Genomic DNA, 19,284 nt, shown 5'->3' with positions numbered 1-19,284 from the left:
CCACTGACCGGGGCTGCATCCCCTTTCTCCCCTTGAACTCATCTGGTTCTGTTGGCTGCCCTCCTTAAAACTTACCTGATTCTATTTCTCGCACTCCCTTCAAACTTACCTGGTTCACTGAAATGTAACATTTTTTAAACGAATTAACAATGTGTTGGAATTTAATGAAATAAAGTGGGATACTCTCGAAAATCCCTCAATCCGGCACAACCAAAATGAAGAGTGTGCTGGATTAATGTTTTACTCTAAGAGTAAAGACATAATACTAACTGTTTAGTCTGCTCATTGTGAACTGCAGGATATATTTGCTGAATACCTCAGCTGAGGACCAAATATACTTACTTCCTAGAACTAGTTAATCATTAGAACCTAAGAAATGAGGGTAGAGGTGGGCCATTTGGCCCTTCAAGTCTGCTCTGTCATTTATTACCATGGTGGCTGATCTACCTCAAGTAAAGCTAGCTTGTACTTTTAAAGGGAAAGTGACAACTGCAGATAAAGAGATTATTGAAAATATTATGTTATGCAAGAATCAATAATCATTCACCATGGAAGGAAACAACAAAATTTTTGAATGTCACATTATTGATCTGGTAGAACGAATGGATTGCAATACAATAAAACTCCAGTAATCTGCGATCTGATTGTTCAGAAATCCTAATGGTTTGGCGTCTGCTCGCTGATTCCTGCACTCCCTTTAACACATCAGGGTTCTGATTCCCAGCTTGGTTCCCACGGTCCCCTGATCTCCCACATCTGACAGGAGCATACAACCCCACCGACTGTCATTACCACACCTTTTATAAACCAATGGATGTAATAAAAAGGAAAATCTTACTTCGCCTTACATCCATGAGCCCAGCGTTCACCAAAGTCTGTAGTTTAACCTACTAGCAGCACTTGGACCTCAAAGCTGCCTTTCTCAAAGGTAAAGTTAAGGGAGAACTGAGTGGTAAGTTTTTTTACACAGAGGGTGATGATTATCTGGAATGAGCTGTCAGAGGAGTTCATAGAGGCAGGAGACACATCAGTGAGACCAAGTGCAGACGAGGCAAACATTTTGCAAAGCACCCATGCTCATCCGCAGTGGCCATCCGGAGCTCCCAGTTACATGACATTTCAACTCCCCTTCCCATTCCAACACTGACCTGTCCATCACGGCCTTCCCTACTACCAGGGTGAGGCCCAATGTAACCTGGAGGAACAACACCTCATATCCCGCCTGGGTAGCCTCCAACCTAATGATATGAACATTGAGTTTTCTGATTTTAGGTAACCTTACCCTCTGGTGGGTTGTTTCCCCCTCTCCCCCCGATCCTCCTTAAGGGATTTCCCTTAAGGTCCCCAACCCCACTTCAGCCCCCTCATCCCCCTCCCCCTCCTGTTTCCATGCACTCACAGCACACACAGTTCACCCAGTCTTTCCTCCCCCACCTGCCATTCACCCCTCCCCTAACAGTTCCCATTCTCACCTCCCTATCAGATTCCAACACTGGTGGCCCTCTGTGTTCCTGCTCATCACCCTCCAGCTTCACACTCCCCTTCCCCCACCTGCCTCTTAATCTTTTTCATCTCTCTGTCTGCCTCCATCTATCATCCACCTGCCACTGTCTCCCAACTCCTCTCCTCCCCTCCCTGGCACAATCTGCTTGTCATCTTACACCCCTCCTCAGTCCACCAATCACTCCTGCCTCACCGTCCCCCTCCTCCCCTTTATACTGGCCATCTCCCCTCTCCACTCTCAGTCCTGATGCAGGGTTTCAACAATTCCTTTCCCCCCACAGATGCTGCTCGACCCACTGAGCTCCTCCAGCAGATTGTTAGAGAAACAAAGGACTGCAGATGCTGGAATCTAGATGAAAAACATGATGATGCTGGAGGATTTCAGCAGGTCAGGCAGCATCCGTGGAGAAAATCAGGTGGTCAATGTTTTGGGTCAGGACCCTTCTAGAGACGGATACAACTGCAATGTTTCAGAGGGATTTGGACAGACACTTAATACGAAAGGCATAAAGGGTAATGGACCTAATGCCATGGACTGGGGGACAAAAGGGCCCGTTTCTGTGCTGCACAGTTCTAGTATTCTATGAATAATCATATTTAAAAGCTCTAATTTCACAAAGACAAATTACAAGGTACAGTCTGCAAGTTTTTTCTCATAACCACATTCAGATGAAGTAGTTTCTCATCCATGCGGGTACAAAGGATTGAAATGGATGAATTTTGTGTTCACTAAATGTAAGTCTTTGGCACCCAGTTTTGGCAGCCAACATGTCCAGGCTAGATAATGGGATGAGTTAAAGCTCAATTTCTTGAAAGCCTTTTCTTTTGTGTAAAAGATAAATTACACTAAAGGTTAAAATGCATTAGTTGAACATTGTTTCAATAAAATATCAACTAGCATTTAAATGTTAGTTGAGGCAGCACAGTGTCCCATTTAGTAGAACTGCTGCCTAATAGTGCATATGGATGCTTGATGGTCAGCATGTACTCAGTGGGCCAAAGGGCTTGTTTCTGTGCTGTCGACTCTGTGACTCTATGAGAATAAGTTTTCTTCAGATCAAGTTGCTTGCAACTGAGACCTATTGCTTGCAATTCCTGCATCATATAGAAAATCCAGGATACATCATGTGGCAGGAGGACCATGTGGACATGAAGTATCTCCAGCTAGTCAAGCTCACTCAGGGTTCACCTCTATTCAATGGCTGATACTACAGTAATTAGGTGCTCCCCAGACCTAACTCCAAAACAGATTGTGGTCATTTAAGGCTGTGAAACCTTTCTCAAACTTTCTCACCACAGTGTTGTGCCTCAAGCTTTTGCTGATGTGAAGCTCATCGTGGCTATCCCTCGAGGTCGAGGATGATGGACTTCATTCCGTTGATCTACTTATGGGCTCTCAAGTGGCTTATGAGTCCAATCTTGGCTAGAAGTAGCCCACAGATGTGAAGCTAATAGAACATAGAATAGTACAGCACAGGGATAGGCCCTTCTGCCCACAATGTCTGCAGTGAACACAATGCCGAATTAAACACAAATTTATTCTGTGGCTAAATAAATTCTGTGCCTCAGTTCCACTTCCTACTCAAACCCCGTATCCTTCTTGACTTTATTGTACAATTCACCACCCACTGCGCGGAGATTCCAAAGATTTAATACACCCTATATAAAGAAATTTCTTCTAATCTTATTCCTTCATGGCTGACTCCTTATCCTAATTAGGGGACAGTTATTAGGGGAAACAGACATGAGGCACTTAATCCTTTCAGAATCATTTAGGTCTCAGTCAAATCACCTCTCATTTTCTTAAACAATGAGTCAGGTGGATCTTACTGAGTCAATCCCGAGAGACAGAACAAGCCTCACCTCACCAATCAATCTCATGATTCTGCACTGCACTGACACCAAAGTACATGTATCATTCAGTAAATGAAAAAAAAAACTGTGCCTGCTGGAAATCTAAAGATACACAACAAAATAGAATGTCCATGTGTCCTGCGCATAGCTCAGGTATCGAAAGAACCGAGGAAATTTGAAATTCTGCATGTAAGTCAGGTTTAGCAGACGGATGTGCACTATGTTTTTCTAAAGTCCGCACAGGAGGCACAAAGGGGGCCTAACTTTAATTCTCCACATCAAAGATTGCTGAGATATTTTTCAGATGTATTTTTGAGGTATCATAGAATCATAGAACAATACAGCACAATACAGGCCCTTCGGCCCACCATGCTGACATTCAAACCACTCCTAAGACTATCTAACCCCTTCCTCCCACATATTCCTCTATTTTAAATTCCTCCATATGCTTATCTAACAATCTCTTGAACTTGACCAATGTATCAGCCTCCACCACCACCCCAGGCAGTGCATTCCATGCACCAACCACTTCTGGGTGAAAAACCTCCCCTCTGACGTCTCCCTTGAACTTCCCACCCATTACCTTAAAGCCATGTCCTCTTGTTTGAGCATTGGTTGCCCTGGGAAAGAGGCGCTGGCTGTCCACTGTATCTATTCCTCTTAATATTTTGTATACCTTTATCATGTCTCCTCTGTCCTCCTTCTCTCCAATGAGTAAAGCCTGAGCTCCCTAGTCTCTCCTCATATTCCATACTCTCTAATCCAGGCAATATCCTGGTAAATCTCCTCTGCACCCTTTCAATGCCTCCACATCCTTCCTATAATGAGGCGAACAGAACTGGACACAGTACTCTTTAATGTGGTTCTAACCAGAGTTTTGTAAGCTGCGCATCATTACTTTGCAGCTCTTAAACTCGATCCCCGACTTATGAAAGCTAACATCCCATAAGCTTTCTTAACTACCTTATCCACCTGTGAGACAACTTTCAGGATCTGTGAATATGAACCCCCAGATCCCTCATGCTCCTCTACACTGCCCAGAATCCTGCCATTAACTTGTACTCTGCCCTGGAGTTTGTCCTTCCAAAGTGTACCACCTCACACTTCTTGGATTGAACTCCATCCTGCCACTTGTCAGCCCAGCTCTGGCATCCTACCAATATCCCTCTGTAAGCTTCGACAGCCTCCACACTATCCACAACACCACCGATCTTGTGTCATCTGCAAACTTGCTAACCCACCCTTCCACCCCCCTCATCTAAATCATTATTAAATATCACAAAAAGTAGAGGTCCCAGAACCGATCCCTGTGGGACACCACTAGTCACAGCCCTCCAATCCAAATCCACTCCCTCCACCACAACCCTCTGCTTTCTACAGGCAAGCCAATTCTGAATATCCACACTGCCAAGCCTCCCTGGATCCTCGGCCTCTGACCTTCTGAAGAAGCCTACATGCGGACCTTGTCAAACGCCTACTAAAATCCATGTAGACCACATCTACTGCACTACCCTCATCAATCTTCCTGGTCACCTCCTCAAAGAACCCTATCAGGCTTGTGAGGCAAGATCTTCTCTTCACAAAGCCACGCTGGCTGTCCCTAATCAGTCCATGATTCTCTAAATGCTCATAGATCCTATCTCTTAGAATCCTTTCTAGCAGCTTACCAACCACAGACGTAGGGCTCATTGGTCTGCAATTCCTTGGACTATCCCTACTACCTTTTTTCAATAAGGGGAAAACATTCGACACCCTCCAATCCTCCAGTACCATCCCAGTGGACAACGAGGACTCAAAGATCCTAGACTATGGTTCAGCAATCTCCTTCCTCGCCTCCCAAAGCAGCCTGGGGAATATTCCGTCAGGCCCCAGGGACTTATCTATCCTAATATTTTCTAACAGCTCTAACACATCCTCTCTCCTGATATCTACATACTCTAGAACATTACCCTTAACAACACTGTCCTCAGCATCATCAAGACCCCTCTCCTTGGTGAATACTGAAGAGAAGTATTCATTGAGAATCTCACCCACTTCCACAGCTTCCAGGCACATCTTCCCACCTTTGTCTTTAGTCGGACCTACTTTTACTCTAGCCATCCTTCTGCTCTTCACGTACGAGTAAAAAACCTTGGGATTCTCCTTAACCCTACTTGCCAAAGCCTTTTCATGTCCCCTTCTCGCTCTCCTCAGCCCCTTCTTAAGTTCCTTCCTTGCTACTCTATATTCCTCACGAGCCCTGTCCGATCCTTGCTGCTTACACCTTATGTATGCTGCCTTCTTCTTCCTAACTAGTTGTTCCACCTCTCTTGTCACCCACAGTTCCTTCACCCTGCCATTCTTTCTGTGCCTCACCGGGACAAATTTATCCCTAACATCCTGCAAGAGATCCCTGAACAACTACCACATCTCCACAGTACATTTCCCTTCAAAAATGTCATCCCAATTTACACTCTCAAGTTCTCGCCTTATAGCCTCATAATTCGCCCTTCCCCAATTAAATATCTTCCCGTCCTCTCTGCTCCTATCCCTGTCCATGACAATACTAAAGGTTATGGAGCAGTGGTCACTGTCCCCCAGATGCTCACCCACCGATAGATCTGTCACCTGACCTGGTTCATTACCTAAAACTAAGTCTAATATGGCATCCCCTCTAGTTGGCCTGTCAACATACTGTGACAAGAATCCATCCTGGACACACTCAACAAACTGCGCCCTGTCTAAACCTTTGGTACAAAGCAGGTGCCAATCAGTATTTGGGAAGTTGAAGTCTCCCATGATAATAATCCTGTTATTTTTGCATCTTTCCAAAATCTACCTCCCAATCTGCTCCTCAGTATCCCTACTGTTACTGGGGGTCCTATAGAATACTCCCAGTAGAGTAACCGCTCCCCTCTTGTTCTTGACTTCCACCCATACTGACACTAGAGAGGATCCTTCTACATTATCCACCCTTTCTGCAGCTGTAACAGTGTCCCTGACCAGTATTGCCACCCCTCTTCCTCTTCTCCCCCCTCCCTATCCCTTTTAAAACACTGAAAACCAGGAATATTCAATATCCATTCCTGCCCTGGTGTCAGCCATGTCTCTGTAATAGCCACAACTTCGTAACCCCATGTACTTATCCAAGCTCTCAGATCATCTCCCTTATTCCTGATGCTTCTTGCATTCAAGTAAATGCACTTTAGCCCATCCACCTTACTACTTTAGTAGCCTGTATTCTGCTTCTCCTTCCTCAAAGCCTCTCTACCTGTTAGATCTGACTTTTCCCCATGCCCTTCTTCCTCTGACCTACTCCTCCAGTTCCCATCCCCCTCGCAAACTAGTTTAAACCCTCCCAAACCACCTTATCAAACCTGGTATTAAATATTCAGGTGGACTTGACCCAAGTACCTTTGGTCTGCTTGAACCACAGAAAGAAACTGAAAATTTGTGCTCCGAGTTTCTACGGGAGACCAGCTGTGATTTAAACAATTGGACAAATATATCCGAGAGAAAGAACCAAGGTTAGTGAGATGCCAAAGAAGTGCCTCAGACACAATGACAGAGGCTGCTTATAATGACCAAGAAATCCTTTTGTTTGGATGCTTGTGGTTGAATGGGCAGACTTTCCTTATTATTCTACTTTTGGCTAAAGTTTGAAGACAAAACATGATTGTCCTGGCTGTGGTATCATCAGGCAGTGTTCAACACTTCTGACAGCGGGGAAAGCTGCACATTTGGCTTTTAAACTCCCTTTAAGTATGGCAAATGCAAAGATGCCAACATGTAACATTAGTTGGGGAACTGCCAAGGAAAATCTCAAAAAGACTGTAAACTTATTGCCTGGGGTGAATGTACAACGGCTCACGGAGCAGCCACTGTAGCTACCAGGTCGAACGTTGCAAGATCTTAGGCACAATAATAAATTCATGGGTGTTACTTTACTGCTGTCAAACACTACCAGTAATTCCACAAGGTACTAAAGCAGATGAACTGAAAGCCAGTATAAAATATCACATATTTGGAAAGTGTTAAACAATTACACTTGCAAACCAAAGTGGGAGTGCATTTGACAGGTGATCCATCTGCGAGAGAGATTGCTTCAAATTAACTCAAATTAGGAAATAGGGAAGTTAAACATGAAGACTCCACAGGAAAGATTTTGATAAAAACCTTGGGCCAAATTGTTACATAACTTCATGATCTGATGCAAGTTGTTTTCCCAAATGTCATTCAACACTATTTGAATTAGCAATGGTTGTGTCAAAGAGAAATCTTAACAGCAAAAAAATGATGCAGCACAGCATAAATAAAGACCTTCTGTTGAAGTTTCCTGGACAACCTGTACAAGATAAATTTATCGACAGTGTGACGGACATTGATGAGGTGCTACATCTTCCTGTTCAATTTTAAGACTCTCTGTCACCACCTGGTGTGCCATCACATAATCTTGAATTAAAAGAAGGCTACTCAGGAATTTGGATCCAGCAATACTATGCCACAGCACATGATTGTCAGTTTGAAAATTACTACCACATGTAATTGAGGCTACAATAATGACTGGTAATGCTGTTGGGGAAAATTTCTTCATCCCTGGGATACCAATTAAATATCTTTTTACTTCAAGCAACCTCAGTTCACTGTCCAACTTAGTTTTGCCATGAGCATTAGCAAGGAACAAGGAGTAAAAGTTGTTGGTCTTAATCTCGAAACTTAATGCTTTTCCCGTAGTCAGCTATATGTCGGTTGCTCAAGACCGTAAGACATAGGAGCCGAATTAGGCCATTTGGCCCTGCGAGTCTGCTCCACCATTTGATCACGGCTGATTTATTTTTCCCTCTCAACTCCATTCTTCTGTCTTCTCCCCGTATCCTTTGACGCCCTCACCAATCAAGAATGTATCAACCTCCACTTCAAATATACCTAATGACTTGGCCTCCACAGCCGTCTACGGCACAGATTCACCACCCTCTGGCTAAAGAAATTCCTCTTCATCTCTGATCTAAAGGGACGTCCTTCCATTCTGAGGCTGTGCCCTCTGGTTCTTGACTCTCCCACTACTGGAAACATCCTCTCCACGTCCACTCTATCCAGGCCTTTCAATATTCAGTAGGTTTTAATGCAAGTTAACCTTCAGGGAATCCTGCACTAGGACTCCCAAGTCCCTTTGCACCTCTGATTTCTGAATTCGCTGCCCGTTTAGAAAATAGTCTACGCTAGAAAAGAGCTGAAGATAAAAATAATCTATATATTTTACACCAAATTCAAACAAAAATGGTGTATTCTGAAGCACTTCAACATTGAAATCAAGGAAATTTACACTTTGTGCATAGGTACATACCTAATTAAATGTAATTTTAGTACACATATTTATTTTCAGTGTGTCTGTCTTTAACTTTAGTTAAACTACATAATTTTAACCCCCTAATTATATTATTTATGGAATAATAATATTTAAGTTAGATTTTATTTCATTTACAAGAAGTGTTGCAAAACCTGATTGCATGGAAATAAATGCAAACATCGTGATTGTGATAATAACCCAGACACCAGGTGTAGCAGCTGGTCTGAAATAAAAATAGAAGATGCTGTAAAGACTCAGCAGAAAAGAAAAACAGTTAACATTTCAGGTCTGGAGACCAAAAATGCACACAGTACTCCAAATTATGTTCTTCAAAGTCCCGTACAACCTTAGCAAGACTTCCTTAGTCTTGCACTCTAACCACTTACACTGTAAGTTAAAATACCATTTATCTTTACAATTTCATGTAGTTCCTGCAGTTTCCAGAGTCAATTCTTGCCACTTTCAGCAAAGTGATATATCTTTCCCGTTTCAGTTTCCAATGGGACCATTCCCTTCACGACTACCTGGTTTACTCTTTCATTTCCATCAACACTCATTTCTTATCTCACAGTACCCTTACATGAGATGGAACGCCTGCCCCTTTACACCTCCTCTTCCCATCATCAGGGTACCTACACACCCCCTCCAAGTGAAGCAGAAATTCACTTAATCTTCATCCAATTTAGTGTATTGCAATTAGTATTCATGATGTGCTCTCCTCTAAATTGGAGCAATTGAATAGTTTGGGCTATCCTTTGCAGAACACATGGGCAAGGAAAATCCTGATCTTCCAGGTCCTATCACTTTACTCCTCTGTCCCAATCCCACTCTGACTTCTCTATCTTTGGCCTCTTCCACCATGTGCTTAAGGAACAGCATCTTCCATCCAGGCATACTTCAGCTCTTGGTACCTAACACAAAGATCAACCTGAACTATTAAACTCTTTTTCACAGATACAGCCAAACTTCCTGAGTATTTTCAGCATTTTCTGTTTTTATTTCATTGTTGAGAGCATTGAATGCAGCAAGGGCCATGGGGCAGACAACATCCCATCAGTAGTACAAAAAGCCTGCACTCCAGAATCAGTTGTATCTCAAGCCAAGCTATTCAAGTAGAATTAAAATATGGCTTCTATCCAACCAGATGGAAAATTCCCCAGTATGGCTTGATCATAAATTGCAGGACAAAACTAATCCAATTAATTGTTTTCAATGATCTGTAACGTGACTGACAGTGCTATCAAGTAGCATTTACTCACCAATAAACTACCCACTTTCATGTTTTGCCAGGGCCACTGGGTTCCAAAGTTCATCATGGTCTCAGTCCAAACATGAACCAAATAGCCGAAGTGACTGCCAATGAGCTGAGATGAGGTGAAAGTGACTGCCAGTGACCATAGACATCGTTAGATTGAGTGTGGCACAAGCAGCCCTGGTACAAATGGAGTCAATGGGTATCAAGGGGAAAGATCGCCAATGTTTGAAGTTATACCTTGCACACAGGAAGATGTTTGCAGTTGCTGGATGTCAAATGTTCCAGGACAACAATACATAAGTTCCTGAGGATAGTATCCTAGACTCAATCATTTCCAGCTGCTTGATCAATGACCTTCCTTCCATCATAAGGTCAGAAATGAGGATGTTCATTGATGATTACACAAAGTTCAATTCCATTCACAACTCCTCAGCAAATGAAGCAGGCCATGCTTACAGTATAACTACCATTTGGAAGTGCACAAGCAAATGCTAGAAATGTTTTTGACCTCTGATGCTTCTTAACTCCACCCAAACTGATTCAAATTCTATAACATGATGTACCAGGTCAAGATTCTTTCCAACCACTGGACTAATATCATCCCTTAAAACTCACGACAAAGCTGGCCTTCATCAAATAGGGCATTGAGTATAGAAGTTGGAAAGTTATGTTGCAGTTATATAAGACGTTAGGCCACACTTGGAGCATTGTGTATAGTTTTGGTCACCCTGTTATAAGATATTATTAAAATTAGAAAGAGTGCAGAAAAGATTTACCAGGGTGTTGCCTGCACTTGGGGCCTGAGTTACAAGGAGAGGCTGTGTTGACTAGGACTTTATTCTCCGGAACATAGGAGATTGAGGGATTGAGGGGTGACCTGATAACAGGGATACGGTATAAGATCATGAGGGGCATAGACAGGGGAAAGCACATAGACTTTTTTCCAGGGACAGGGTATTAAAAACAAGAGGGCATGGGTTTAAGATCAGAGACGAGAGATTTAAAAGGGACATCAGGGGCAGCAGCTTCAAGCAAAGGGTGGTGCATATTTGGAATGAGCTGCCAGAAATAGTGGTTGAGGCGGGCACATTAGCAACATTTAAGAGCCATCTAGATAAGTACATGGATCGAAGAGGTTTAGAGGGCTATGGGCCAAATGCAGGCAGATGGGACTAGCTTGCTGAGCAACACACTTGGCATGGACAAGTTGGGCCAAAGGGCCTGGTTTCATGCTGTAATACTCTGACTCTAAAGCACACTACAAAGTAGTCACCCAGGCTACTCTGCATCACCTTGCAACCCCCTACCTCTGCCACATAAAAGACAAAGGTATCAGATGATGGGAACACCACCTGCATGTTCCGCTCCAGCTTACACAGCTTCCCAATTTGGAAATATATTGCTCGTCTTTCACCGCTGGTGAATCTGATTTTGGAACTCCCTCCCTGACAGTACTGTGGAAGCTCCTTCACCAGAAAGACTGGAGCAGTTCAAGAAGACAGCTCACCACCACTTTCTCAAGGGCAATTAGCAATGCGTAATAAATGCTAGCCTTGCACTGAAGCACAAGTCTCAGAAAATAAACAAATAAAGAAAACTGAAACGTTCTTGCCCACGCACTTATATTATCTATATTAGTTTGCTTTCTCCTCACTGGTCACTCTCCTCCCCAGCTTTACACCACTGGAAAAGTTACGCAGGTTACACTTTATTTTCATCAAAGTCATTTGTATAAATTCTGAATAGATTAGCAGCCGGCGCTTTTATCCCTGTGGCACCCCACTAGTCACAGTCTAGCGGAGGTGGCTATAACCTGAGGGCATAGGTAGGAGACTGAAAGAGGATTTGAGAAAGAATATTTTCACCACAGGGTGGTTGAAAACTGGAATGCACTGCATGATAAGACAAGTACTCTCACAGCATTTAAGAAATACTATCACCCCCTGACATTCAATGGTATGATCATCACTGAATACCCCGCTATCAATATCCAGGGGGTTACATTGACCAGAAATTGAACTGGAGTATATACAGTATATACACAATGTGTCTACAAGAGCCTATGGCGAGTATGTCATCTCGTAACTCCCCAAAGCCTGTCCACCATCTCCAAGGCTCAAGTCAGGAGTGTGATGGAACACTCTCTACTTGCCTGGAAGACTGCAGCTTCAACAACACTTAAGAAGCTTGACACCATACAGGACATAGCAGCTTGTTTGATAGGTGCACCATCCACAACCATTCATTCACTTCACCACCGATGCACAGTAGCAGCAGTTTGTACCATCTGCAGGATGCACAGCAACAACTCACCGAGACTCCTCAGACAGCACCTTCCAAACCCACCACCTCTACCAGCTAGAAGGACAAGGGCAGCAAAAGCCCGGGAACACCACCCCCTGGAAGCTGTCCTCCAAGCCACACACCATCCTGATTTGGAAATATATTGTTGTTCCTTCACCATCGCTGGGTCAAAATCCTGGAACTCTCCCTAACAGCACTGTGGGTATACCCAGACCTAAAGGACTGCATGGTTCAAGACGGCAGCTCACCACTATCTCCTCATGGGCAATTAGGATGGGCAATTAAATGCTGGCTCAGCCTATGAAGCCCACATCCCTTGAATGAATATAAAAAATCTTAAATCGCCAAAGCACAGAAGATTACGAGCTGAGTGTTAGACAATGGAATTGGTATAGACAGGGAACTGATGGCCAGCATAGATGGAGTGGGCTGAAGAGCTGCTTCAGTGCCGAGTGACCCTATGACTATGACAGCTGCATTTTGGAACCAATTCTTCTCATCATACACTCAGCTACACCCTAGGAATGGATGTTCTCACTAGATCACAAGATCACAAGACATAGGAGCAGAAGTAGGCCATTCGGCCCATCAAGCCTGCTCCGCCACTTCACCATGAGCTAAACTATTCTCCCATCTAGCCCCAATTCTTGGCCTTTTCCCCATATCCCTTGATACCCTGACTAATTAGATACCTATCAATCTCCTCCTTAAACACCCCCAATGATCGGGCCTCCACAGCTGTATGTGGCAACAAATTCCATAAATCCATGACCCTCTGGCCAAAGAAATTTCTCCTCATCTCTATTCTAAATTGGTACCCTCTAATTCTAAGACTGTGCCCTCTTGCCCTGGACTCACCCACCAAGGAAAACAACTTAGCCACATCTACTCTGTCCAGTCCTTTCAACATTCGAAATGTTTCTATGAGGTCCCCTCTCATTCTTCTGTACTCCAATGAATACAGTCCAAGAGCTGACAAATGCTCCTCATATGTAAACCCTTTCATTCCGGGAATCATCCTCATAAATATTCTCTGAACCCTCTCCAACATTAGTTTAAACAGTCTCTATAAGTTTTATTTATATATACACCATAGAATCTTAGAATCGAACAGTATAGAAACAGACCACCTTGTCCGTGCCAACCATGATGCCTATCAACGCTAGTCCCATTTGCCTGCATTTGGCCCACATCCCTCTATACCTTTCCTATCCATGTACCTGTCCAAATGCCTTTAAAATGTTGTAGTTGTACCTGCCTCTACCGGTTCCTCTGGCAGCTCCTTACATATACCCACCATGTCCTTTGTAAAAACTTATCCCTCTGACCTTTAAATTTCTTGCCTCTCATATTAAACCTCTGGCCTCTAATTCTAAACTCCCCTGCCCTGGGAAAATAGGCATTCTATCCATGCCCCTCATGGTTTTATAAACGTCTATAAGGTCACCCCTCAGCCTCATATGTTCCAGTGAGAATAACCCCAGCCTATCCAATCTCTCCTTGTAACTGCAGCTCTCCATTCCAGGCAACATCCTGGTGATTCTCTGTTGCTAACATATCCCTCCATATAGAACATAATAGTAATAAGGAGCTATGAGATGTCCAAGATTATGAAACAAATACAGTACACATAACATACAAAGTAAAAAAAATTGGTAAAGAGACAGGAAATAATCGCTGAAACATTGAGTGAAGCAGTTTGATAGGGAAATTATTGTAAAGGAATTGAAACTAAATTGAGATAACTTGAAGGAAAAATTGACAGACCTTTGGTGGAGCAGCTAATCTGGGCCAATGGTTTTGGAAGTTGCTGGACAGTATTTTCTTCTTTACATTTTAATGCTTCACAGTTTCATATGTTGTACTTACAGCCTTACTCCACGCACCACTTCATCAATAGATCCAACTGGAGTTCTGGAGAGGGATAAACTGGAATGTATTGGATGCAGTGTCCGAGGAGCATTACGTCTCTGTGTTGAATGGAGTGGTTGGGACAGAGAGCAAATACTATGCTCCAGCAGATGGTTTGAAGGAAATCGGTTTGCAGGGTGGTTGCTTGAATATGGCCACAGAACAGGCCTTTCATCTGGATCCCTACAAACAAGTTCACCATAAAACACATCATTAATCCTTCTATCATCTCTTCAAATATCAACTGTTTAACCGCACACTCAAAGTACCCAGGAGTGCCCAGGTCTTCTCTCACTGACAACAAAACAAGCTCAGATTTCCTTTTGTATTATTTGTTCATGCGGTGTTAACTTGTCTGGGAATGCCAGCTTTAACTGCTGATTCCTAATTGCCCATGAATGAGATGGTTAGCTAGGCCATTTCAGAGGGTGGTTAAGAGTCAACCATATGCATGATTCTGGAGTCACATGGAGGTCAGATCGGATAAAGGCAGTGGATTTCCTTCACCGAGGACATGAATGAACCAGATGGGCTTTTATAATGTTCTGGTAGCTTTTTGATCTCCTTTACTGATTTTAACTCTTCAGTCCTAGTTTATTTATTTACTTAAATTTAAATTCTCCAGTGGCTGAGATGGAGAATTTAATAACAATTTGGAGATCAGCAGTTCAGACCCTTCAGCTATGGTTACCCAGTCAGGGGCTTATTTCAGGGGCATGCACAAGGTTTTAGTGGTCGAGCTTAGCTTCAGGCAGTTGCAAGGGAGGTGAATAGAAACAGTGGTTGGGGAACAGAGTTTGTTGTGGCGACCAAAGAAAATGGCTTTGGTCTTCCCGATATTGATCTACAGAATATTCCTGCTCATTCAGTACAACATATTGGCAGGACAGGGGGAACCAAGGGGAAGTAAACAATGTTGGGAGATAACATTCATGTCATCAGTCTACATGCGTGCCGAGCCTGAGGATGCTGCTGCGCATTGTTAGCATACCTAGATGTAAATTAGAAAGGGGCATGGATCCTTGGAGGAATTGAAGAGTTAATGTTGAGAGAGTTGGAAGAGAAGGTGATTCTTTGACTATGAATTATCATAACGGACACATGATTGAGCGAAGGGTAGGATTGGCAGCTCAGTGTTCTGGGATAAAGAAGTTTCAGGTGTGACAAGAGGGGGATGCAAAAGAGGAGGGAGAAATTGCACTGCTGTTTAGGGAGAGCATCTCAGCAGTATGTAGAGGGGATATCCTGGAGGGATCATCCAACAAGGCCATATGGATAGACCTTAGGAATAAGAGAGGAGTAATAACTTTTCTGGGGTTATACTGTAGGCTTCCCAATAGTTAGTGGGAATTAGAGGAATTGGAATTGGTTTATTATTGCCACTTGTACCGAGCTACAGTGAAAAGCTTGTCTTGCACGCTATTCATACAGATCGATTCACTACACAGTGCACTGAGATAGTATAAGGTAAAACAATACAAATTACAGAGACTTGGCTGTCGCAAGGGCAGGAGTGGCTGTTTGAGGTTCCAGGGTTTAGATGTTTCAAAAGGGATAGGGAGGGAGATGGTGGGGTGGGTGGCATTGCTAATCAGAGATAGTATCACAGCTGTAGGAAGGGAGGACATCAAAGAGGGATCGCCTATTGAGTCAGTGTGGGTGGAAGTCAGAGACAGGAAAGGAGAAATCACTCTATTGGGAGTATTCTATAGGCCCCCCCAATAGCCACCGGGCAGATTTTGGAAAGGTGCAAAAATAACAGGGCTGTTGTCATGGGTAACTTCAATTTCCCTGATGTTGATTGGCACCTTCCTTAGTGCAAAAGGTTTAGATGGGGCATAATTTGTCAGATGTGTCCAGGAAGGGTTCCTGACATAGTATGTGGACAGGCCGACTAGAGGAGAGGCCATGCTGGATCTGGTACTAGGCAATGAACCTGGTCAGGTGACAGATCTCTCGGTGGGCAAGCATGTTGGGGATAGTGACCACAATGCCCTGATCTTTAGCATAGCCATGAACAAGGATAGGGGCAGACGATATTGGAAAGTATTTAATTGGGGGAGGACAAATTATGATGGTATTAGGCAGGAACTTGAGAGCGTAAATTGGGAACAGATGTTCTCTGGTAAATGCATCGCAGAAATGTGGAGGTTGTTTAGGGAGCACTTACATGTGGTTCTAGATAGGTTTGTCCTATTGAGACAAGGAAAGGATGGTAGGGTGAAGGAACCATGGTTAACAAGAAAGGTGGAAGGTTTAGTCAAAAAGAAGGAGGAAGCATATTTAAGGTTTAGGAAGCAAAAATCAGACAGGGCTCTTGAGAGTAAGGTAGCCAGGAAGGAGCTTAAGAAGGGACTTAGGAGAGCTAGAAGGGGATATGAGAAGGTTTTAGCAAGTAGGCTTAAGGAAAACCCTAAGGTGTTCTACACGTATGTGAGGAACAAGAGGATGACTAGGGTGAGGGTAGGACCACTCACGGATAAGGAGGGAAATGTGTCTGGAGGCAAAGGAGGTAGGGGAGGTCCTGAATGAATGCTTTGCTTCAGTGTTCACCAGGGAGGGACTTAGACGAATGTGACGTCAGTGTAGAACAGGAATATGTGTTGGAGCATGTCGAGGTTAAGAAAGAAGCAGTGTTGGAGCTACTAAAAAGCATTAGGATAGATAAGTCCCTGGGGTTGGATAGGATATACCCCAGCTTACTATGGGAAGCGAGGGAAAAGATCGCTGGAGTGTTAATGATGACCTTTGAGTCCTCCCTGGCCACAGGAGTGGTACCAGAGGATTGGAGGATGGCAAATGTTGTTCAAGAAAGGTAAAAGGGGTAATCCTGGGAATTATAGACCAATGAGTCTTACGTCAGTGCTGGGCAAACAATTGGAGAGGATTCTTAGGGATAGGATTAATGAGCATTTGGAGAAGCATAGTCTTATTAGGGATAGTTAACATGGCTTTGTGTAGGGCAGGTCATGCCTTACGAGCCTAATAGAGTTTCTCGAGGAAGTGACATGACAAATTGATGAAGGTACTGCGGTGGATGTGGTATATAGTACATGGATTTTAGCAAGGCGTGTGACAAGGTTCGCCATGGTAGGGTCATCCAGAAAGTCATAAGGTATGGGATCCATGGGAAATTAGCTGTATGGATTTGGAATTGGCTTGCCCACAGAAGGCAGAGGGTGGTTGTAGAAGGGGAGTATTCGACCTGGAGGTTGGTGACCAGTGGTGTTCTTCAGGGATCTGTTCTGAGACCCCTGCTCTTTGTGATTTTTATAAATGACTTGGATAAAGAAGTGCAAGGGTGGGTTGGTAAGTTTGCAGATGACATGAAGGTTGGTGGTGTAGTAGATAGTGAAGAAGGTTGTCGTAGGTTGCAATGGGATATTGACAGGATACAGAGCTGGGCAGAAAGGTGGCAGATGGAGTTCAATCCGGAGAAATGTGAAGTGATACACTTTGGAAGATCAAACTTGAATGCAGAGTACATGGTTAATGGCAGGATACTTAGCAGTGTACTTAGCAGGATACTTAACAGAGAGATCTTGGGGTCTAATTACATAGATCCCTCAACGTTGCTGTGCAAGTTGATAGGGTGGCTAAGAAGGCATATGGTGTGCGGGCCTTCATTAGCCGGAGGATTGAGTTCAAGAACCGAAAGGTAATGTCGCAGCTCTATAAGACTCTGGTTAGACCACACTTGGAATATTGTGTTCAATTCTGGTCGCCACATGAGGAAGGATGTGGAAGCTTTGGAGAGAGCGCAGAGGAGATTTACAAGGTTGCTGCCTGGATTGGAGAACATGTCTTATGAGGAGAGGTTGAGTTAGGGCTTTTCTCTTTGGAGTGACGGAGAATGAGAGGAGGCTTGATGGGGTATAGAAAATTATGAGAGGCATATACAGAGTGGACAGCCAGCAGCTTTTCTCCAGGGTGGCAATGGCCAATACTAGAGGTCACCCATTTAAGGTGCGTGGAGGAAAGTTCAGGGGAGATGTCAGAGGTAGTTTTTTTTTTACACAGAGAGTGGTGGGTGCCTGGAATGCACTGCCGGGGGTAGTGGTAGGGGCTGATATGATACAGTCATTTAAGAGATTATTAGATAGGTACATGGATGAAAGAAAAATCGAGGGTTATGGGAGGTGAAGTAGAGAGGGGGATAGATTGAATGTGGATAAGATGTATATAGGTTGGCACAACATTGTGGGCCCATACTGTGCTGTACTGTTCTATGTTCTAGAATGCAGAATAAAGTCTTACAGTTACAGAGAAAGTGCAGTGCAGGCAGACAATAAGGTGCAAGGCCTTAACGAGACAGATTGTGAGGTTAAGAGTCCATTTTATCGTACTAGGGGACTATTCAATAGTCTTATAACAGCAGGAGAGAAGCTGTCCTTGAGCCTGGTGATACATGTTTTCAGGCTTTTGTATCTTCTGCCTGATGGGAGAGGGAGGAAGAGAGAATATCTGGAGTGGGTGGGGTACGTGATTATGCTGGCTGCTTTCCCGAGGCAGAGAGGAGTATGTAACAGTTATGTAAACTAATTGCAGAAAGGTGTAGGAACGATAGGGTTATAGTTGTGAGGGATTTTAACTTTCCCAATATTGACTGGGATTGCCTTAGTTTAAGGGGCTTAGATGGGGCAGAGTTTTTCACGTGCTTCCAAGATAGTTTTTTGAGGCAGACCTACCAGAGAAGGGACTGTATTTGACCTCACCTTAGGAAATTAAACTAGGCAGGTGCTGGAAGTGTTGGTGGGGGAAAACTTTGGAAACAATGACAATTATAGAGTCATACAGCATGGAAACAGGCCCTTCAGCTCAAATGGTCCATGCTGACCAAGATGCTCATCTAATCTAGTCCTATTTGCCTGTGTTTAGCCCATATTCCTCTAAACTTTTCCTATCCATGTACTTCTCCAAGTGCCTTTTGAATGTTGTTAATGTAGCAGCCCCACCCTCCAAAAGGAATTTGTGGAATGTCTACGACATGGCTTTTTAGAGCAGCTTGTGGTAGAGTCCACTAGGGAACAGGCAATTCTGGATTTGGTGTTGTGTAATGAGGCAGACTTGATCAGGGATCTTAAGGTGAAGGAACCCTCAGGAGGCAGTAACCATAATATGTTAGAATTCA

General features: G+C 43.7%; 1 protein-coding gene across 1 annotated transcript in view; it reads right to left on the bottom strand.

Annotated features, from left to right (window-relative positions):
* Positions 1-19,284, bottom strand: part of LOC127584555 (protein FAM149B1-like) — a 123,299-nt gene that overhangs the window by 231 nt on the left and 103,784 nt on the right. Inside the window, exon 10 of the mRNA XM_052041328.1 lies at positions 14,209-14,336. Coding sequence (XP_051897288.1) covers positions 14,209-14,336 — 128 coding nt within the window. The remainder of the gene's footprint in view (positions 1-14,208; positions 14,337-19,284) is intronic.

This window comes from Pristis pectinata, chromosome 30, assembly GCF_009764475.1.
Source record: "Pristis pectinata isolate sPriPec2 chromosome 30, sPriPec2.1.pri, whole genome shotgun sequence".
NCBI classification, from domain to species: domain Eukaryota; kingdom Metazoa; phylum Chordata; class Chondrichthyes; order Rhinopristiformes; family Pristidae; genus Pristis; species Pristis pectinata.
The sequence above is the reverse complement of the archived record's forward strand: the minus strand, read 5'-3'. Positions and strand labels throughout refer to the sequence as shown.